The sequence below is a fragment of the Natator depressus genome, chromosome 25, assembly GCF_965152275.1.
Source record: "Natator depressus isolate rNatDep1 chromosome 25, rNatDep2.hap1, whole genome shotgun sequence".
Taxonomy (NCBI): Eukaryota; Metazoa; Chordata; order Testudines; family Cheloniidae; genus Natator; species Natator depressus.
The window spans coordinates 14894017-14913688 of record NC_134258.1 but is presented as its reverse complement, the minus strand read 5'-3'; the positions used below and the strand labels follow the sequence as shown (position 1 = coordinate 14913688).

General features: G+C 56.5%; 1 protein-coding gene across 3 annotated transcripts; it reads right to left on the bottom strand.

Moving 5' to 3' along the window:
* Positions 1-143: 143 nt before the first annotated feature.
* Positions 144-18197, bottom strand: CRLF1 (cytokine receptor like factor 1). 3 transcript variants are annotated; one of them, XM_074939500.1, is made up of 9 exons: positions 17945-18197; positions 14366-14448; positions 9734-10012; positions 8185-8314; positions 6921-7090; positions 4740-4897; positions 4241-4409; positions 2297-2479; positions 144-1369 (listed from the first exon to the last, which is right to left on the bottom strand). In XM_074939500.1, coding segments are annotated over exons 1-9 (1191 nt in total). In that variant the 5' UTR covers positions 17947-18197; the 3' UTR covers positions 144-1352. The 3 variants fall into 3 exon arrangements, with proteins under 3 accessions (XP_074795601.1, XP_074795600.1, XP_074795602.1); XM_074939499.1 differs by having other exon boundaries at positions 145-1369; positions 2301-2479; XM_074939501.1 differs by lacking the exon at positions 14366-14448 and having other exon boundaries at positions 145-1369; positions 2301-2479.
* Positions 18198-19672: the final 1475 nt, after the last annotated feature.

Below are 19672 nucleotides of genomic sequence, written 5' to 3'. Positions count from 1 at the left end.
ATCACCAAATTATCCCTGAGCTGGTGCCGAATAAGAGCGGCCACGCAGCCTTTGGCACTGCTCTAAATACGCTGGTTTAAAGTCACAATTTACGTGTAACTGGTGCAGCACTGTGGAGACAGACACACACACACCCGCTTTTACTCTCCCAGCCCCACATGGGGCCGTTATTTATAGTTTCCATCCACTCTCCGAGGCTAATTAAAACCATTGAGGCAATCAGTGAAATTCTCCAGGACCTCAAGTACGATTCGGAAGAAGCCGAGTGATGGGTCTCCCCGTGGGAATGGCTGGAGGAGGTGGGAAGCGCTGGAGGGGGTCAGCTGGGCGGAGCGCTGGGCCGCACTGCAGGGCTCTCGTTCACGGGGTCTTGCCCTGCAAGGAGGAGCCCTTTGCTCCACCCACTCAGGCCAGATCTTTTTTCTTTCTGGTTTTCTTTCCTTTATTAAATAAAACCAAGGGCGCACCCCTCCCCCCCACTCGCCCTGCAGACCGAGCTAGGGGTTGGCTAAAGCCACGCGACACTGCGCGTGCAATGCGCGAGTCCGTGCGGGCACTGGAGGTGATGTCCATGTGGAGTCCAATGCTCGGAGAACCCCGGCCATGGCTCTGCGCTCTGGTGTTTAATGTGGAGCCAGAAAATGAAACAGTTTCCCTGACGACACCTCTGGGGGGGCAGGGCTGGGCTGGACTTTGGGCCCCCGGGGGGAGGTGGCAGTCATTTTCATGGATTCTTACGGAGGCTGAGGCCCTTTGGTGAAGCGTGGGCAGTGTAAAGGGGCCGTGCAGTCAGTGGCACTGTGCCTGGCACCCCAGGGCACTGGCAGGGCCATGCACAGGGCCTGCGTGTGCAGCATCCTGCCTGTTGTTTGCGCTTTGCCCAGTGGGGGATTCCCGCCCCCCCGCTTCTTAATTCTGCCTCGGGGGCAACCTGCAGCAGAGTCCAGGCTCCACCAGGTCAGCAACCGAGGCCCAGCTGACAGCAGCCTGATCCCCTTCAGGGGTGTGCATTGGCGGCTCCCCCTCAGTGCTGGGAGGGACCCTCCGCACCAGGGGTGTCTTGGCAATGCTGGGAGCTCTACCCAGCAGTGACAGGGAGGCTGCACCAGGGGCCCCTGCCAGGGAGCAGGGCTGGTTGCTGGGAGGGGAGCGCCTGGGGGAGCCGGTCAAAGTCCAAGTCTTTCTTACAGTCCCTGTTGGAGAAGAATGATTTTGGGGGGCGGGGGGAGTCCGCACCCTTCCCCCCAATCCTGAGGGCTGGGTGAGGTCCAGCCGCATGAGGGTGCCCTGCAGCTCCAGCCCAGTGCTCCCTCTGCTCTCCTGCCACTGCCAAGCGCGGCGGGGGCTACAGCTTATCGCCGGGTAGCACCTAGAACGAGAGCACAGCCCAGCTTCCAGAGGCAGGAACCGCGAAGCCAAATGTCCGCCACACCCTCCCAGCCAGCCGCAGAGCAAACCTCCCCCGTCCCAGCCTGTCTGTGGCCCATCAGCCTGTTCGCCCTCCAGCAACTGTAAAGCTTGCAGGGCACGTCTGCTTCCTCCTATAACCGCTGGGGCTGGGGCTGGCTCCCACATGGGCACCGAGGGCTGTGGGAAGGGCTCAGGGCCCGGCGGGAATGTCTCTGGGAGGCCAGAGGGGCGGAGGGAACAGAGCCGGCTCCAGGACCCAGATTCCCCAGGTGCTGTAGCTGAGCTTGGCTGGCTGGGCAGGACGTCCAGGCAGCGGCTTTGCCTCTCCAGAGCGGGGTGGGGCAGGGCAGCCAGAGCCTGCGTGTGCTGCTTTCCCCTCGGGGGGGCAGAGGTGGAGGGGATGCTAAGGAGCCTCATGGCCAAGGGCAAGGAATGCAGCCTCCAGTGGATGAGGGCCCTCTGCCAGGCCAGGCACTGGCTGGCACGTACAAGGCTGCCACTGTGCCAGGAGCTGGGGACCCTGTATAAATCCAGAGGGCAGCCCCTGTGCTACGGGAAAGTGCAGAGGCTTGACCACCTCTGAGTGCTGGCTCCCAGGTGCCCCAGCCTTGGCCCCCATCTCCAGATCACCGGGGCTGGTGAAACCTTGCCCCAGGGCGGGCGCTGCAAGCAGGCAAGATGCCCCTTCAGGGCCATGGAGAGCAGCTCCCAGGGGGGCAGTGGTGGGAATCTGATGGTGAATCTGATGGAGGCCACTTTGTGTATCTGGAGACTCTGCTCCTCCTCGCAGGGCGAGGTGACGTGGGTGGGGGGCACCTGACGCCCGAACTCCCTGCCCGCCTCCCTCTCAGCACAGAGATGTAAGGAATCGGAGAAGGGTCCTTACCTACCTGGTTCCGTGTTTTGTGGGATTTCTGCAGCCAGACACGCCACTGGTCGTAGAGCTTGATGCTGAGGTTGGAGCAGCCGTAGGCGTGTTTCTTCACCCAGCCGAAGAACTGCTTGAGCTCCCGCCGCAGCGTGGTGTTCTGCTCGCCGCTCTTGGGGTCGCACACGCCTGGGACCCGATCTGGGCCAGGGAGAGCAGAGGGGGTCAACACAGTGCTGCTGGGCTGGGGATACCGGGGGGGAGGATGCCCAGGAACACTAGCACCTCTGTGGCCCTGGACGAGTTCATCTTTGGCCGCGTTCTGGGTTTCGTGAGCAACACGGGAATTGCGGCCCAGGGCCCAGCTCTGGCAGTGCCAGCAGCAGAAGACAGGGCGGGAGCCCTGCTGTTCTGGAACTGACAAGAGGGGGCCATTTCTCCCCGGTGCATGTTCCCTAGTGCTTGGCTCACCTGCGGAAGCAGGAGGGCTCCTACCCCTGCTCCCTGGGGCTGAGGCTGTGAAGGCGATTTTCAAAGCTGTCTAGACAGGACCCTCCTATGAATTTTAATGCCTCCAAATGTGACCTAAAATCTTCTGTCTGCCTAAGAATCCCCCTCCCTCTGGCGGCTTTTCTTGGCTGGGGGCAGCTGTGGGGGTCCCGTGCTCCCCCTCTTGTGCTGTCAAGGTGCTGAGCCTGCGGGTCCCCCAGGGAGGGCCAGGGTGGGGCAGAGCTGTTCCAAAACTGAGGCAAATCCCCCAGTGGCCCCGTGTTACAAATGCCCAGGAAGGCGTGACATCAAAGTCACATAATAAATAAAGGCAGGAGAGCCCTGCTGAGCGGCGGGGCCGTGCTGGCGCAGCGCAAGGGGTGAAAACGAGGTTCGCTCTCTCCCTGCTGGGAAATCAGAGCTCCGAATTGGCTCCTTTGCAAGAAATCCAGGTGCCGGGCACAGAGCGGGGCCAAGGGGGGAACAACCTCTCCGCACGTCCCTTGCGCTCCGGAAAGTGGGGAAGCAGAGGCTGGGCTGCTGGGGCCTCGGCAGCCTGCCCCGCCCCCCCACCCCGCCTGCCCCCTCCCTTTCCAGCCCCACCGCCCCCAAAAAACAATGCGAATCGCAGCCAATTTGCATATGGCGCGGGAGGAATGGCTGCCCCAGCAGGACTGAATGCTAATCTAATTATTGCCAGAGCCAAGGGGGGCGGGGAGGGGTGACCCTGAACTCCAGCAGCTGGCGGGGTGCCAAGACCCCCGGCACGCCAAGGAAAGTTACATCTCCGGGAGGAATAGGGGAGTCGGCGCTCCGAGCCATCTGGGGGGAGGCGCTGGGCTGGATTTCCGGCCTTGGTCTCTCGCTCCCCACCCTGGGCTGAGGGAAGTGTGGGGTGGGAGCATTGCAGAGGCTCTTGGCCTGCTGGGGAGCCTGGAGGGACCCCTCCAAGGCAAAAAAACTGGGGGGCTGTAACGAGCGAGAGCCTCAGCAGGAGAAGGTGGAGTTGGAGTCTGGCTTTTCCATAGCAGCCGCCCCAGCTGTCAGAGCCCCCAGGCACCATCTGGGGGGAGTGGCTCCGCCTCACCCCAGGCCAGGCAGCACCTCTTGGGCAGGGCATGGATGGTTCCTGCCATCCCGCAGCACAGTGCCTGGCTGCAGGGAAGTGCCCAGCACCACAATCCCGAGGTACCCGATGGCTGAGAGCATTCACCTGGCTCCCTCCCGCCAGCTGGGAGCCCATGGGCCAAGTACCCGCTGCCAGCCCGAGGCCCCTCACTGCAGCCTCTCCGCCTGGGCTCTGCTCTCCAGTGGCCCATGCAGATTGGCTGGGTCCCTGGCAGGTGCCCCAGGGCACGGCATTGCCCCAGCCTCCTCCCCTGTGGCCTGCAGGCCGTACTAGCATGGAGGACTCAGAGGGGCCCCTTCTCCCCTCCCCTGCCACAGTTATTGCCGCGGGGCCACGCTGCTCACCGCTGCGAGGAGTTGAGGCCGCTGTGGGGTTGCTCCAGTCACTCCAGATCCCAGCCTTTTTGGAACCGTAGATGCCAAAGGGATTACACCGGACTTGGACGAAGTACACGGTGCCGGGCCGCAGCCCTGCCAGCCGGCAGGATGTCTGGTTCCCCACGTCGTCCACGACCTGCCGGGAGAGGAGGAGGGCGGGTTCCAGGCACGTTCCAGCCTGTAGCAGAGCTGGCAGCTGCGCCCTGGAATTCGCCTTCCCTCGATACCCAGAGACCCACACGGAGCTCGTTCTCCGGGAAGGAAGGATGCCCAGAGCGCCCCGTGGCCTTTGCGGAACCCCCGGCCCTGCGCTGAGCAAGGGACAGGCCAGGCCCAGGCCGGGCTTTGAGCACCAGGACCAGGCCAGTCCCTCTCTAAGCAGGCGTGCGTGGTTCCAGTCTCCTGGCCACCTGGGTGAGGCGCTGTCCCCTGGAGTCCTGGGACGTGCGGGCTCCCTCACGCTCACCTTCCACTCCGAACTGTCCTCCACCCTGTACTGGATCTGATACTTGGCTTGAAACAGAAAATCCTTCAGCGCAGGCGGGGAGCTCCAGCGAACGCTCAGCTGGTCCTCCAGGTCCCCGACTCGGCTCACGGTGACGTCCGCCGGTGGGTCGGTGGTGACTGCCAGGGGGAGAAGACGTGTTAAGGGGACCAAGTACAGGCAATGCCAGGGAGAGGGCTGCTGGCGTGACCTAAATGAACAGCCCCACCCCGGAGTGCTGCTTTTAGGGGGCCCAAGACGCCACAGAGAGATAGACAGTGCTTGTGCATGGAGAAGGGGAGTCACTGGCAATAGGGCCTGGCCAGACGGCAGCTGTGCCCAGTCCCAGCTCCCGTTTCTACAAGGCCTGGGAAGGGATTGGGTTGCTCCTCCAGGGGAGGCTTTCAGGCAGGAATCTGCTCCTGTGTCCAGTTACTTTCATGCCCGGGCCGAGTAAGGTGTAAAGTGCAAAAGCACCTTGCCTGCAGGCAGCTCTCCCGTTCTCATGGCCTCTAGAGCGCGGTGCAGGGAGCACTTGGGAGCAGGATCCTCATGTGGCTGCGGGGCCCACTGGGGCGCCTCCGGCCAGGGAAGTAAGCTGCTAATGCTCCGGCTCAGGGGGTGGGGTGGGGTGTGATGAACACCCAAGCCACTGGGGGGGCCTCTCTGACCCTCCTAGGGCTGGGGGGCAGGACCAAGCACCCACAGTGTTTTGCTGCTCTAGACCAGCCAGGTGCACAAGCGGAAGGGAGGGGAGTTGGGACTTGCGGGGAGCTCTGAATGAAACCCTTCTTTTAGCCTCTTTCCCCGTTTGCTGCGAGGGCAATCAGTGGGCATTTGCTGCCCTTCCTGTTGCCTGGGACATTCGCTCGCCTTGCTGTTGTTGTGGTGCGTATGCAATGGGGGGGCACCCCCTCCCCATACTGGGCCATAGCAACTGCCCATTCCTGGTCTGCGAGGGGGATGTGACATCTGCCTCCTGGGGGGCCCCATGGATCAGCACATCGTGCTGGGTTACACTGCCTCCCTAGTATACGACAAGAGGAAAAGGGCATTTCTTCCTCCGGCCATGAGCCAGGGATGTTGTGTGTTCTCCGCGATGCAGGCTGGACATCTGGTCTCAGGTCATGTGGCAGCCCTGCCCCCCTTGCCTTGGCCTGGCAGCAGGCCCCAGGATGGGGGTGGAGCCCATTTCCTGGCCATGTGCCTTGTGGGGCAGAAAGGGTTAAGGAGCAGCAGATGCCTCCAGGAAAACTTGGAGAAACATCCTAATTAGATTAGAAGCAATTCTGCTCACATATCGTCCATTTCCTGTTGCCCTTCTCCGTCCTTCTCTATTACCGGGAGGATGCCATGAACCCAGGATCCTGGTCCCCCTTGGAGCTCCGCTACACCTCCCCCCACAGCTGAGGTCATGATCCCCTGTGTGTGACATCACAGTCATCGCCGCAGCAACTGGCTGTGACATCACAGTTGGGAGGGCTGTGGCTCCAGGTGGGGAAGGAGCAGGGCAGGGACTATCCTGTTTGCAGGCAGTGCAGGAGGAGGGCAGGGGAATGCAGAGACTGTAGGTCTCAAGGAAGGATCAGGTCTCGCCGCAATGGCCTGTAACATTCTCCATGAGGTGTCAGCAGCTCTTTAGCGTGAGAGAAGCCCCCCAACTCCCCTCGGCACTGCTCCAAGCAGCCAGGGCTCGGATTACCAGGGCCGCTCGGCTCCAGAGGAAGGAGGTTAGCTGGGAGCAGAGGTGCGCTGGTAATTAGGGACGGGCTGCCCTATGCCTTCCCACCAGACTTTGAAATCTTTCGGCTCCCCTCTCCTCCCCTGTGCACTACTGCTTCCCACGGCAGTCAGCCCCACAATGGTGCGCCCAGCCTTATGGGGAGCTGGCAGGAAAGGGAGGTTCCCATGGAAGCCCCTTGTGCTGGGATTCTACCCCGGAGCACCCAGTGGGGTGGCTAAACCACTCCTAGGCTGGGGAGGGGGTGGAGACCATGGGCTGTTTCTGAAGGATTTAAATCCCCCTCTCAAAAATAAAAATCTAGTCTGAAAAAAACCCCTTTAAAAACCGCCAAAAATGGGAAGGAAGGAAAGAGAGAGAGGCGGGAACCATGCGAGCAGTGGCCCCGTGCAGGGAGGGGGCGGCACAAGCCAATGTCTCACCCACGTCCAGAATGTCGAGCATGACGACTTCAGAGACAGCCACTCCAAGCCGATTGGAGGCCTCCACCCAGATCTCGTAGGGCGTGAAAAGAGCCAGGTCTTTGGGGATGTGGCAGGAGTACTGCCCTGCGGTGCGATACTCCTGGCACGTGTTATCCCGGCCGTACCACCTGCAAACAAGAGGCACCAGCCCACCCATCAGGTCGAGTTCTCTGCTGGTGAATTGGCTCTGGAATCAAGGGAACTCAGTCAGTTTGCACCAGCAGAAAATTTGGCCCTTGGTTTCCATCCAACCTTCCATGGACAGCTGAAACTGCTTCCGGAACTCTGCGGATGCATATTGGTTCTAGTGCATTAAGCCGGGATGTGTCTGGTTTCCTCACTGGCAGCTTTTGATGTCACTGAGCTCTTTCGGTATTAATCCGTTGAGCACTAGGCATGGACAGCATTGCCAAGTCGACAGCCTCCATATTAACACAGGAGTTAACTGCTCCTAACAGGAACTGTGATTCATTCATCTGCTGTTTAATATTTGCAGCGTCTCTTTGCAAGGTGTTAGATTCCCAGCCCCAAACACCAACTTATGCTATTTATCCAGAAAGCAAAGACTCTTTGTGCTTCTATGTGCCTTAAACCCAAGGATCTCAAAGCACTTCCCACATGCTAATGAATAATGCGCACAATCCCCCAGGAACTAGGTCAGTGCCATTTGCCCCATTGTATAGATGGGAAAACCAAAGCTTGGAGAAATTGCCCAAGGACAGGTACAGAGTCAGTGGCTTAGCTGGGAATAGAACCCAGGAGTTCTGGCTCTCAACCCCCTGCCCTAACCCCTGCTTCCCTCCCACAGCTGGGAATAGAACCCAGGAGTCCAGGCACACACTACTATGCGTGTTAGCCACGCACTCCTCTTAACCTCCCTGAGAGCATGTGTAGAAGAAGCAGTGGCAGGACGTGCATCCCCTGGGCTGCACCCTGCCTGGGTCTCCCTGACCATACAATCCTTGGCCTCTCTCTGGCTGCCAGCAAGGAGAAGCCTGTTAGGAATCAGACTGAGCCCCACCAAACTCATTGCACATGCTGGCCAATGGAGCTGATTGGATGGCAAGAGCTTGCAGCCTGTCTTTCCCCTCCGGGGTGGGCAGGTTGGAACTTGGAGGAGCTGCATACTCGTTCCCCTCTTTGTAGGTCTTTTGCTGCAGCACTTGCCTCCCAAAAATAACAGGAATTTATCTCCCTTCCCCCCGCCCCATCTTGCCCATACCTGAGTTTGTATTTGAGGGTGTAGTTGGTGTGCAGGTAGGTCTCGCCTTCTGTGCCAGGGGCCCATTTACAGGTGAGGTCTTTCATGTTTTTGGACCAGCAGGTTATGTTGACTGGTTTTTCTGGTGGCACTAAAAGGGAAAAGAACCCTTGACATGAAACCCGTTCTGCAAAGAAACCGCCAAAGCTCTCCCAGCTCAAAGCAGCACAGAGACTTACAAGGGCTGAGCCAGAGAACTTTGGTTTGTTTAACAAACTGTTTTAAGATCCCTGACTAAATGCATTTAGATGCTCAACTAAAATCAGCTCATTTGTCACTCACCTGCCAGGACCCAAGGTCAGGATTCTGTGATTCCCACGCAAGTGTGGATGACATCATCAACATCCAGAACACCCCAGGGAACACAGGAAAATGCCCTCAGCTGGGTGCCAACAAAACCACCCACTGTTGGAGGAGGAAGACAGGCTCCTGAACTCAGGTCTTGGCAGGTGCATGAAAGAGCAAATGATTTCCAGCTCTTTGTTTTAAATGTAAGTGCTTTTGTTGGGTTGGGGTGTTTTTTTTTAAACATCCGTCCATTTATTCTGTTGCTGAGCTGGGATCTGAAGCCGTTTTCTTTTGGGAACAAACCAAAAAAAACCCCCCAAAACCCCAATGTTCTGTTCCCAGTTAAGCCTCTGTATTCTGAGAAACTCCTAGAAGTGTCCTTAAAATAGCCTAAGATAAAATCTTATGATCATTGATTTGGACAACTGTAATTTTACCAGTGATTGCCAAATAGTCTTTCTGTTGTTGTGCTCTCACATGCAGAGGCTAAAGCCAGCTCTGATAACTCCCAGGCTTAGAGCTCCATTAATTAATGCTGGGAAATGAGCAGTTAGTGCAAATTATTGCAAGGACATTACAGGTGCAAATGATTAGTGTACAAATTACTGTTAATATTGCAGGGGCTTCTCTGACTCGTGTTCTTGGTAACCAACAACACTGTTTTAAATTACTCCGTTTGTTCTAATGAAATAGCCCCTAATGAAACAGGTGGACACGTGACAAAACGCGGCTTCTCATCTGGAAGAGAAGCAAAATCCCTCTGAACATCTTGTCGTTGGTAGAAACCGGTGGAACTTTTCTGACAAGAGCTGGAGCATTTAGCCTAGTGTTTGGGCCAAATTCCCTCCAGTGGTTCTGTCCCCCTCTAAATACCCTTGGCAGTTTTGATTAGAGATGTTATTCTTAATTTCCCCTCCTAAAAGCTATTGAGCAATGCTGCCCAGTATGTTCCACCCCAGAAACAGCTGCATGTCAGTGACTGCGGTATCCATACAGTCCTTAACCTGCTTTGGGACCCCTTGGGATGAGAGGAGCAATCTAAAGTTAAGGTTTATCAATGAACAAGGTAAATATCCCTGTGTAGCCAGATTCATCCCTGTGTAAGCTCCCAACTCAGCAGACTTGTACCGGGGATGAATTTGGGCTGGTTTGTTTTCCTGTCTGTGACTGGGGTGTTTGGGGCGAAACAACATCTCTCGACGCAGACGCACTGCGAACCTACATCCCACATAAAGACAGGAGCCAGCCAGGATGCTGCTGTCTCTGCTGTGACACACCAGGTTATCTCCTGACTGCTGCCTCGACCCATTCAGGTTGGCTAGAGCCACGCTGAGGGTGGTGCCATTGAGGACCTTGTAGGACTCTGGGGGGAGCCGTCTGCCATTCAGAGTCCAGTACAGGTCCTCTGCTTTCAGGTGTAAGTCAGAGTTCACTGAGCAAGTGGCGGTGAGCGAAGAGCCAATCACCAGAGTTGGATCTTGGGGGGATATGACTGCAGGATCTGCAGCAAAAAAAGAAAAAAAAAAGAAAAAAAATCAAGGAACAATCTCTTACATGGCTCGACCTCTAGCTCTTCCCCCAAATAGACTGTGGTCTGCCTGCCGGGTAAAAATCCTCCCTCGCTCTTCTGATGAAAACCTAGGAGATGCCTGGGATTTATATAGGCAGGTTTGGCAGCTTTTTCCCACTTGAACAGTGAGATGTAAATTGAATGTGGGTTTCTCTCCAAGAATAAGCTGATTGTGTCAGTGGAGAAGGTGTCTCTCGCTCACCGCTGCCTGGGCAGGGATTGTTTATGTGGTTTGCTTTGGCTTTGGTTGGTGATAGCCTACAGGGCTGCCCACGGCTGGTGGGTGCGGCTCGTGGCAAAGGGGATTTCAAAAGCAACTGTGGAAACACTTTTTCTAAAAACACATTCACAGCCAGACCTCTCCCCACCAGAGGGGGAGGTATCACGGACCCAGAGCTGGTCCGATACACACAGTTCTGGAGGGCTCCAATTCAACAAGGCCCTGGAGAACTGCTTAACTTTAAGCATGTGTGTAAGGCCCGAGTTTGGAGCGTAAGTCCCTGTTGTCGGCACCTACGTCCAGTGTCGGCCCATGGTGATGCACAGGACTCCTCCTGCTCTAACCACCAGGTGACAGAGTCTGTCTCACAGGACTACCCCTCCTCCTCCCCAAACCAGCAGGAGGCGCTGGAGCCCAAAGCGAGTTCCTGGCTGAGAACTGGAGCAGAAGCAGGCGCCCCCCGGAGCTTGGGGACCCCTCTGGTTGGCATCTCCTATGGGAGAGCCTAGCCTACTGGCTTTTGTGAATCACAGTCTAAGGGGCCTCTCTCTCGCCCCATTCGCTGTGCAGGAGCCTAGGTGCCGAAACTCGCGGTGATTTTCCCAAGCACTCAGGGTCAGGCAGCGCCTGAGAGCTTTGCTGGGTTGAAGCCTAGACCTGCCAATCCATCCCCTACACTCGGGAGCACAGTGTGCACCCAGAGCGTCACGCTCATCTGCACACACCAGTCTGCACTCCTAAGCGCCAGCTGCTGAAAGGGGGCGAGCTGTTACAATCGCACTCCCGCCCTGTGCCCCGGTTGACACAGAGCTCAGATGCCTCCATTTGACAGTGCAGCCCGAAGTGTACATAGAGAGTCACTGTGTTTATCTCACTCCAGGCATCGGAGAGAGACACTGAGAACATTTTACGCCGTGATGCCGCACCACTCTTAAGGCCATGCTTTTATTAGAGGTCCCACTAACTTGCCTGGGACCGCTCATGTGCTTAGGGTTAAGCATGTATATTAAAGGGTTTGCTGCGGGCTTATTTTATTTGTTTGTTTATATTCCACCCTCTGTGCCACAGGGCCACCCTGCCAAGCTCTTGGAGATTTACACAACATTTCTAGCCATCAAAATATGGGAAATGCCACCGATCTCCATCTAATGGAGACTAACACGCTTAATGTTCCAGGGCCACTTTGGTTGCCCTGGAGATATTATAATCAACCACTGCTGAGCAGATGCCACTTCAGAGCTTTGTCAGCCAGGCAACTGCTTCTCCAAAAGGCTAATTTTCTGCTCCTGGCTGTGATCTTCCCCCTGTGGCCCTCTGCCCAGGGGCGAATTGCACCTCAGTGAGCTAGACAGTGCATTAATTTGGGATTAATTCTCAGAGCCCCTGGCAGCACCCTAAAAGCTCCCAAAGCCCCTCCCCAGAGCTGGCAGGCAAAACCGAACCCCGCCAGCCTGCAGCCTCCCTGCCCGCAGCGCTGATGACAAAAGAACACACTGAGCCTTAAGCCCCAGCCTCGTACAGGTGCTGGGCAAGGAGCTGAGTCCACAGTGCAATCCCTGAAGTCAACAGAGTTGGGCCCTGGTATTCCAGTGGCAAACTGGGGTCCCCACTTTATTGCTATTTACTTATATTGTGCTAGTGTCTAGAGCCCCGCAGATAAAGCTCAGGGCCTCGTTATGCCTGGCACGTGTTTGGCACTGCCCACGAACAGGGCTGCCTAGCGTGGGGATACCTTGACATCGCTTATCAAGGAGGTGGTGTTTTCTCTTGGGCCAGCTTAGTCAGCATGGTCCTAGGCTAGCCCCATAGAAGGGCCTCAGCATAACTAGATGCCTGAACGAGATGAGGAACCAAAGCCCAGAGGGGACCTTTGCCTCGTGTCTCTAGCATGCAGACCTGCCACTGGGGAGTGTGCAGTATGGGAGCTGCACAAAACTTTACATTCCCCTTTGCTAAAAACAAACAAAGGCCCGTCCAGCTGCTGTACGGCCTGAGAGCCCCTGGAATGAGGTGAACGAGCCCCTGATGGTGTGGCTGATGAATCTCTGCAGTTCAGAACATCCAGCCCGATGTGTAGGACAGAATGCGCCTCGGCCTCCAAAAGGGCCTCTGAAAACGTAATCATGCTGCACGCAAGCATTTCCATCCACCAGCGTTTCCTCCATCAGGCAAACCCTGAGGAGCTCTCAGTGAGAAAGCTGAAGCCCTGCGGATAAAAGGGGCCAATGCTCTGGGCCCTAATTCTAGTAAATCTTAATCTAAACACCATTGGAAACACGTACGAGCGTCATAAAACAGACACGTTTCCCGTCCTCCACGCAAAGCCTTAGAGAGGGAGTGTCTGCAGGGGCCAATTGTTTAAGCAGTGTTTTTTCGAGACAGACCCAGAAATGAACATGTGTTTTAAAAGGGAAAAGTGTGAAGTTTTCAGATTGGAGAAGAATGGGCCAGAGAGACACAGTCAATGTGTGGAATGTACAACTCAGAACTAAAATACCTGCTAGAAGTTTTATTACTTTCCTATTTTTTTTTTAAAAGAACGCTGATCAGGTGCTAAGTAATACTATAAAGTAAAACCACACGTCCAAGGTGTCAGGAGCATTTACTCTTTTCTTTTGAAGGGCCGGATTTCATTTTATTTTTATATTGGAAGTTTAAATGCCTGGGAAAGGGAGAAAAAGTCTCAGAGAAAAGCCTCTGAGATCACACAGCAAGAGCGTGCTTTAACTGGGAATTGTAAAGATTTAAAAAAATAATTATCTGCAAGATCCCCAAAGGGGAAAACAAAGGAGAATTTGTATGGTTTCAAATTGTATAAAAAATACAGTTAACATTCCCGCAGATCCTGGGAAATGTGGCTTACAGATCCCCTTGTTGCTGGGCCAAAGTGACGTGACAGACCCCAGAAATCCCAACCGAAAGAGCCATTTCGGACAAATGCTTTGTTCCTTCACAATCTTCCCCTACCGTTTTTTCCCCTTTCTCATTTTGAGGCTGCATTTCTCATGCTCCATCCCCCAGCTCAAAAGTGAATCTTTTAAAATGTTTTATCAAAATCAATAGAGTCAAATGTGTGGGTGGGGGGAATTAGCCATTTTAAAAGTGCTTTGGATTTATTTTTGAGTTCTGGTCACTCGGAGGGGTTCATTTCTGCATGTCACAGTTAGCATGGGCTTTGTCTTCATGCAGGGTGGGTGCCTTGGACAGGATTGAAAAAAACTGGCTCCCAAACGTATAAAGTTATAAGTGACTGAAAATGACACACTGGCCACTGACCTAGGGGGGCTGCTATTTCCATTATTCAAAGTAACCCTAAGCATAGCCACTCATGCAGGCTGAGTTCATAAAATAGCAGAGCAGAGCAGTCTACCTTTGCCGAGGAGAAAGGACAAGCTTGTGGGTAAAGCTCTGGCTAGGGCCTAGAGCGACATGGGTTCCAGTCCCACCTCTCTTATGAGACTTCCTGGGCACGTCACCCTCTCTGTGCACCTCAGCGCCTCACCAGCCCCTGGGGCTGTAATATCAACACACACCCCACAGGAGGGATTTGGGGCTCATGTTCTGTGGTCTATACCTTGGGAGGTTCCCCAGAGTGTTCCTGACACATGTCTCACAGCCCAGGAGACCCATAGGAAAGTGTGAGTCCCTGGGTGGGCATCGTGCCAAGTCTGCTGGGGCAACAGAAATGCCATACACAGGGCGGTGCCTGGCTTGCTGTGTTCTCGTTGGAATCTCTCTGGCCACTTCCATTCTGACCCTCTTCTGGGATGTTTTGTTGATGGGGGAACGTGTCACCAGCCTAGAGGTACCATCCCTCTCCCCCACCAACCCGATAGCAAAAAGGGGGTAAAACACTTTTGACCATAGACTCTGGAGATTTAGGAAAAGGGCACACTCCCCCCTGCCCAACGGCAGCTCCAGACAAGCCACTGAAACGCACGTCCCCTGCTCTCCCCCAGCCCTGTGCATTTAACAGACCCTGCTGCGTCTCTGGCTGTCCCTTTGGATCACCTTTCCATGCATAGGAGTACTCCAGCCAGCATCAAGGGGCTGAATCCACTGACCTCCAGTGAAATCAGGCGAGTTACCCAAGGAGGCGGTTAGGGCTGGCAGGTCACATCTAGCCCAGTTCTCCCCAGGAGGGTACCTGAAAACACAGACTCCAAGGCAGTTCCGTACGGGAGGACTGCTCCCCAGCCTAACAGACAAGGTTTGTCCTCAAACTGAGCTTGAATTTCATACCTTCACCCTAATCTGGCCACAAAACCCCTAAACAATCACCCCCTGGCAATGTAGGTGCCCATCGAATACCTCCAGACTGGGACAGCGGTGTCTGGGCTCACCTGGGACCCCGCTGACTAGAGCAATGCCAGGGCCAGCTGGCATGTGGGACACCCCACTAATGCAGCAAATGCCACCCACACAGTATTAACTCAGGAGTGCCCGGGTGCTGCCTCACACTTGGGGCCTGGTCCTGTACACCTTACCCACGCAAAACTTCCATTGACTTCAATGTAATGGGAGTGCAGGATGGGGCCCCCGGCTGGAGAGAAGCTGGCCACACTCAGGTGGCTTTAACTCCAAATTCCTCCGTTTGGGTGAGTTTCCTTGGCAGGACCCCAGCTTAGCTGCTATTTCGGTTGTGAAGAATTAGCTTTTGCTGTTTAATAATTAACTGCTAACGGTTCTTGTGAATCAATCATTAAATAAGCCATTGCACGCTCCTTCCTGCCTGTCAGTGAACAAGGCTCGGCGCTGCGGAGCCTGCCTGGGTCGTACTCGCCAGGGACAGCGCCAGGCTACCGAGCGGGAGGGAAGCCCCAAGACCCAGCAGCCCACAGCAGCAGCGTCGCGGGCACCTGCTCTCACCACAGGGGCCTGGGAGCAGGACTGTCCTGGCTGAGGTTTCGGACGTCCAGCTGCAGCCCTAGGTGTGGCTGGCAGGGTCTGTCCGGCCCGGGCCAGGCGGGGGGTGGCAACGCTTCCCAGACAACAGCAGCAGCCCTCCTTGGCCGGGCGAGCCCGTGTGTTTGCGGCGAAGAGCGTATTGAGAAATTCCCATCATAAAAAGGAAGCACCAACTTCCTGCTCCAGGAGAAAGGGAATTCCTCCCCCCCCCCCCGCCCCTTGCTTGGGAAACAAAAACACAACTCCAGGAACCAAAGGCTAATTTGTGTTAACGGCACTTCTGGGGCCTTAGGAAATACACTCCCTGCTCTGAGATGCACGCACACACACACAGATACACACACAGGCCAGATACACACCACAGATAAACACACACACACAGATACTCCTACCGCATATAGATACACACAGACACACCACAGCCAAACACACACCCCACACAGAGACGCACACAGATACACTTACACACACCCATCCACACACAGATGCAGGCAAGCACACACACCACAAATACACACACACAAATACACTCCCCCCTGCCCCTACACACAGAGAGACACACACCCCACAGACAAACACACAGGCACAGATAAGCACACCCAGCCACACACACAGAGATTTGTTCTTGGTGAAATGATCATCCCAACGCAAGGAGGCAGAAACTTGCCCCCCACCCAAAGCCCAGACCCTTCTCCTGGAGGGAAATATCTGGGCCCTGAAGGGCCTGCTCTGCTCCACGGAGTGAACAGACGAGCCTCCACTGCCCAGACGGACCAGGAGTGGGACTGAGGGTTCCCTTCTATTGTTCTCAATGGGGGTAAGAGAGATTCTCCATTGTTCTCAATGGGGGAGGGGGGATTCTCCATTGTTCTCAGTGGGGGAGGGGGATTCTCCATTGTCCTCAACGGGCGCTGCGCCCTTCAGGTCCCAAGCTGGGAGTCGAGCCCTGCGGCGGGTCTGGGCACACGTCCCCTTGCCCGGCTGCTTCCCGGATCGCTGGTCGCCGCGCCAGGCGGGTGCGCCCCCGGGACGGGGCTGGCAGCTCCCCCAGGGAACCGCTGGGCCTGGGCGTGGGTGGACCCGCGGGGGGGGGCACAAATCGCGAAGGGGGTTAGGACGCTTCATTCCTGGGGAGCCGCCCGCACCTGGCCTCAGCCTGCGCCCCGCGGCGGCTCTGCAGAACGGGCACCCCAAGCCCAGCAGCGGGGGCTGGGCGTCTGCAGACGGGAGACGAAGCCCAGGGGAAGGGGTTTTTCTCAGCCCCCCCCCCCCCCGGCTGATCTCACCGCGGGATCTGTGCGGGCCCTGGCTGCCCTGTTGCGCTGGGGCTCAGAGCCCGCCCCGCGCAGGGAGACGGGCCAGGCTTGGCGCCCCGCGCCGCGGAGGATTTGGATTTGCAGCAGTAAAGCCCTTTGCTGTGGCCCCCCCGCCCGGCTCGCTGCTCAGCCCCCCACCTTTACGCTTGGCGCGGAGCAAAGGGATCCCCCTCTCCAGGTGCGGTTCCGGAGGCTCTCAGCAGACAAGATCCCCCCTCTCTGCGCGCAGGCTGGGACCCCGCGGGAGTGAAATTCCCCTCTGCCTCGGGGGGCTTGGGGGCCGGGGCAGTGCGCTGGGAACCCTTTGTCATGTCAACGGCCCGAGCCCGGCACGTTCTCCTTGGACTCGCCCAGCCAGGCTCGCCCAGTGCCTGAGACGGGGTGTGTGTGTGTGATCCGGGGAGCACAGATGGGCAGGGACCGGGGGGACGGGCCCCAGAGAGAACCTGGGCTGGGGTGGGGGAGTTATTATAGGGGCCTGGGACCCCCGACCCCGCGCGCCTCGGAAATCCACAGAGAGAAAATGAATGGGATGGCAAAGGAGGAAAAATAAGGACTAACGAAAAAGAGAGGCAGGGGCCTTAGGAGACCCCAACGGGGAAGCGCCCCGCCCCAGCAAGGGGGCCGGGTGCAGGGAGGGAATGGGGGCGCATTTCGCCCTGGTTTGCTGCAGATGATCCTTTAGGAGCCGCGTTTTCAGCCCGCACCACCGATTTCTGCGCTCTCCTCACGGCCGCTGCGCCAGGGGCGCACGGAGCTTCCCGGCGTCCACTCCCATTGTTGGTGCCCCTCTCCCTTGCATGGCATTTGGGGGGGCAGATCCGTGCACCCGCCATCCCGTGTGCGCGGGGCAAAGGGCTCGGGCAAACCCCGAGGCGTTTCTATGGGAATTAAAAAACTTCGGGCGCCTCAACTTTTGCTCAGAGCAAAATCTACCCCGCGCGCCCCACCCCACCCCTTGGCAATGGACTGGCCGTTTGCGCTACAACCTTGCTTGGCCCGGGCGGGCTCTGCCCCTCCCCTGCTATCTAAAACTATCCTTCCCTCGACCTTCTGCCTTGTCTCTGTCCCTAGCAAGGCACCTTTGCCTGGGCCGGGCGATCCCCTTTTACCAAGCGCGCTCTCCCACCATGCAACTGCAAAGGTGATTTTCTTCAGGCTTTTAAAAATTCCCCTTTCGTGCCACATGTTGCTGGATTTTTCTATTTCCCTCATAACCCCCCAACCCCAACTCTCTCTCTCTCTCTCTCACACACACACACACACCCCTACCTTTGCTAATTCCTCACCGGTTATTGATTTCTTGCTAGCATTGTCCCATCAGATACTGTCTATTACTGACTTGCAAAACATCCGTGCATCTGCTGCCCACCTTACCGAGAAAAGGCCCGGGAGAGAGCGGAATGCGGCGTTACTTACATGTCAAGGATTCCACTCGAGGAAGACCAAGCCAAAGGAACAAAAAAGTGATCATATTTCAGCACTTTTGTGTGGGAGCCTGGGGGGTTGTTCTCCACCTCGAGGGGCAGAAATAGTTCCTTTCTCCCCGGCAGATGTTCCCAGTGGGGAATGGGGTTCCCCTCAAATTTTTTCCCGGGTGTGTATTTCCCACACCCCAATTTTAAATTTCAAGAGATCTTGAGAAATGCCTGAAAGAGGAGCAGAGTGGAAGGGGGAGGGGGGGGGCAGAAACACCAACAAGTTTTGGAAAGTCCTAAGCAAGTCTGAACAACTGAAATTGACAAGCTTCTTAATACGTCTCTGGCCCCGCCTCACCCTGCCCGGTCCCGCCCCCATGGGGGGACAGAAATTTACAAACCCTAGTCAGAAGAGATCCTATAGTATTTCCCCTATTGTCCCCCCCCCCCCCGCTTGTCTCTGGGTTGCTGCAGAGCAAAAGAAAGGGATGTGGGAGAAAGCCCCCCCGACCCCCCCATCTCAATGACATTTCCTGAAATCGCGCTCCTCTTACTCAATCAGCGCCTTGCAAAGATCAGCTGTGACTCACGGCTGTAAATACCTACTCGGCCCTGGGCTGCTGCCCCGCGCAGTGCGGTTTCTTTGTGCGTTGTTTGTAACCTTTCCCCGCTGTCCGAGCCTGGGACCCGCGGGCGGGGGTTCACAGCCGGCCTCCCGGAATAACACCCCCAAAGTCCCTCGGCTGAGGGTTTCAGGGTGTCCCGCCCGCGCCCACCCACCCCCGAAACTTGGAAGAGAGACACATTCCCTGCGCGATTAGGTGAGTAATAAACCCTCCGCACCGAGCCCAGGAGCTGGGATTACAGCCCCGGGCGCCTCGAGCGGGGCCCTCCCGCCGTGCCTGGAAGCCCTGGCCTGGCCTCACCCCGGCCCCGGCCCCGCCTGACCGCGGCGGCTCTTCCTCCTCGTCCGCGGGCTTGTCTGGCCAAGAGTGACCCGCCATTTCTTGTCCCCGTCCCCCCCAGGGTCCGTTTGCGCCTATTGCTCCTGCCCGTCCCTTGTTGATAAGAGAAGCTGGGTGTTTCCCTGCAGCCACACAGACACCCCCGCCCCCGGGACGGGCTCGGGGCCTGGTGTGCTTGGGGCTGTCCAGGCAAGGGACAAAGGGCTTCTCTTCGCACAAGGGTCGCGCTGGTTTACCCGAGAAATCAGTTCCTTGCCGGGCGCTCTTCGCAGCCGGGTGGGAATCGGTTTTCTTCCCCCCGGCCAATTTTTCTTTATTTTTTGTGTGTTTCTGTCGCCCCCCCCCCCATTAAAATAAACGTGTTTTGAATTTTGGGGGGGATTTTGGCAACTAAAAGAATTTTGGTTTTTTAGTGACCCCCCCCCCCCTTCAATAAAAACAGACATTTCCGCTGACACTTTCCATTTCACTGAATGGCAAGTTTTCCATCAAAGAAACTCTGACTTCCACCTAACTCTGCCTTGTATCTGTGGAGCTGTGTGTGGACTGGGTCCAAAGAGCCAGTCCCTGCGCCCACAGCTCCAAGTCCGGGGGTCACATGTAGAGCTGTAGTCTCTAGATATAATAGAAAGCCAGCCAGCCAGAGGTCCTAGCCAATTAAGGATTGGACAAACCCGAGAATATGCTTCTTTCGGAAAGAAATTGGGCTTTTAATGATCTGTCCAGGACCTAGACACTGCTCCTGCTGAGTGCTTTACACAAAT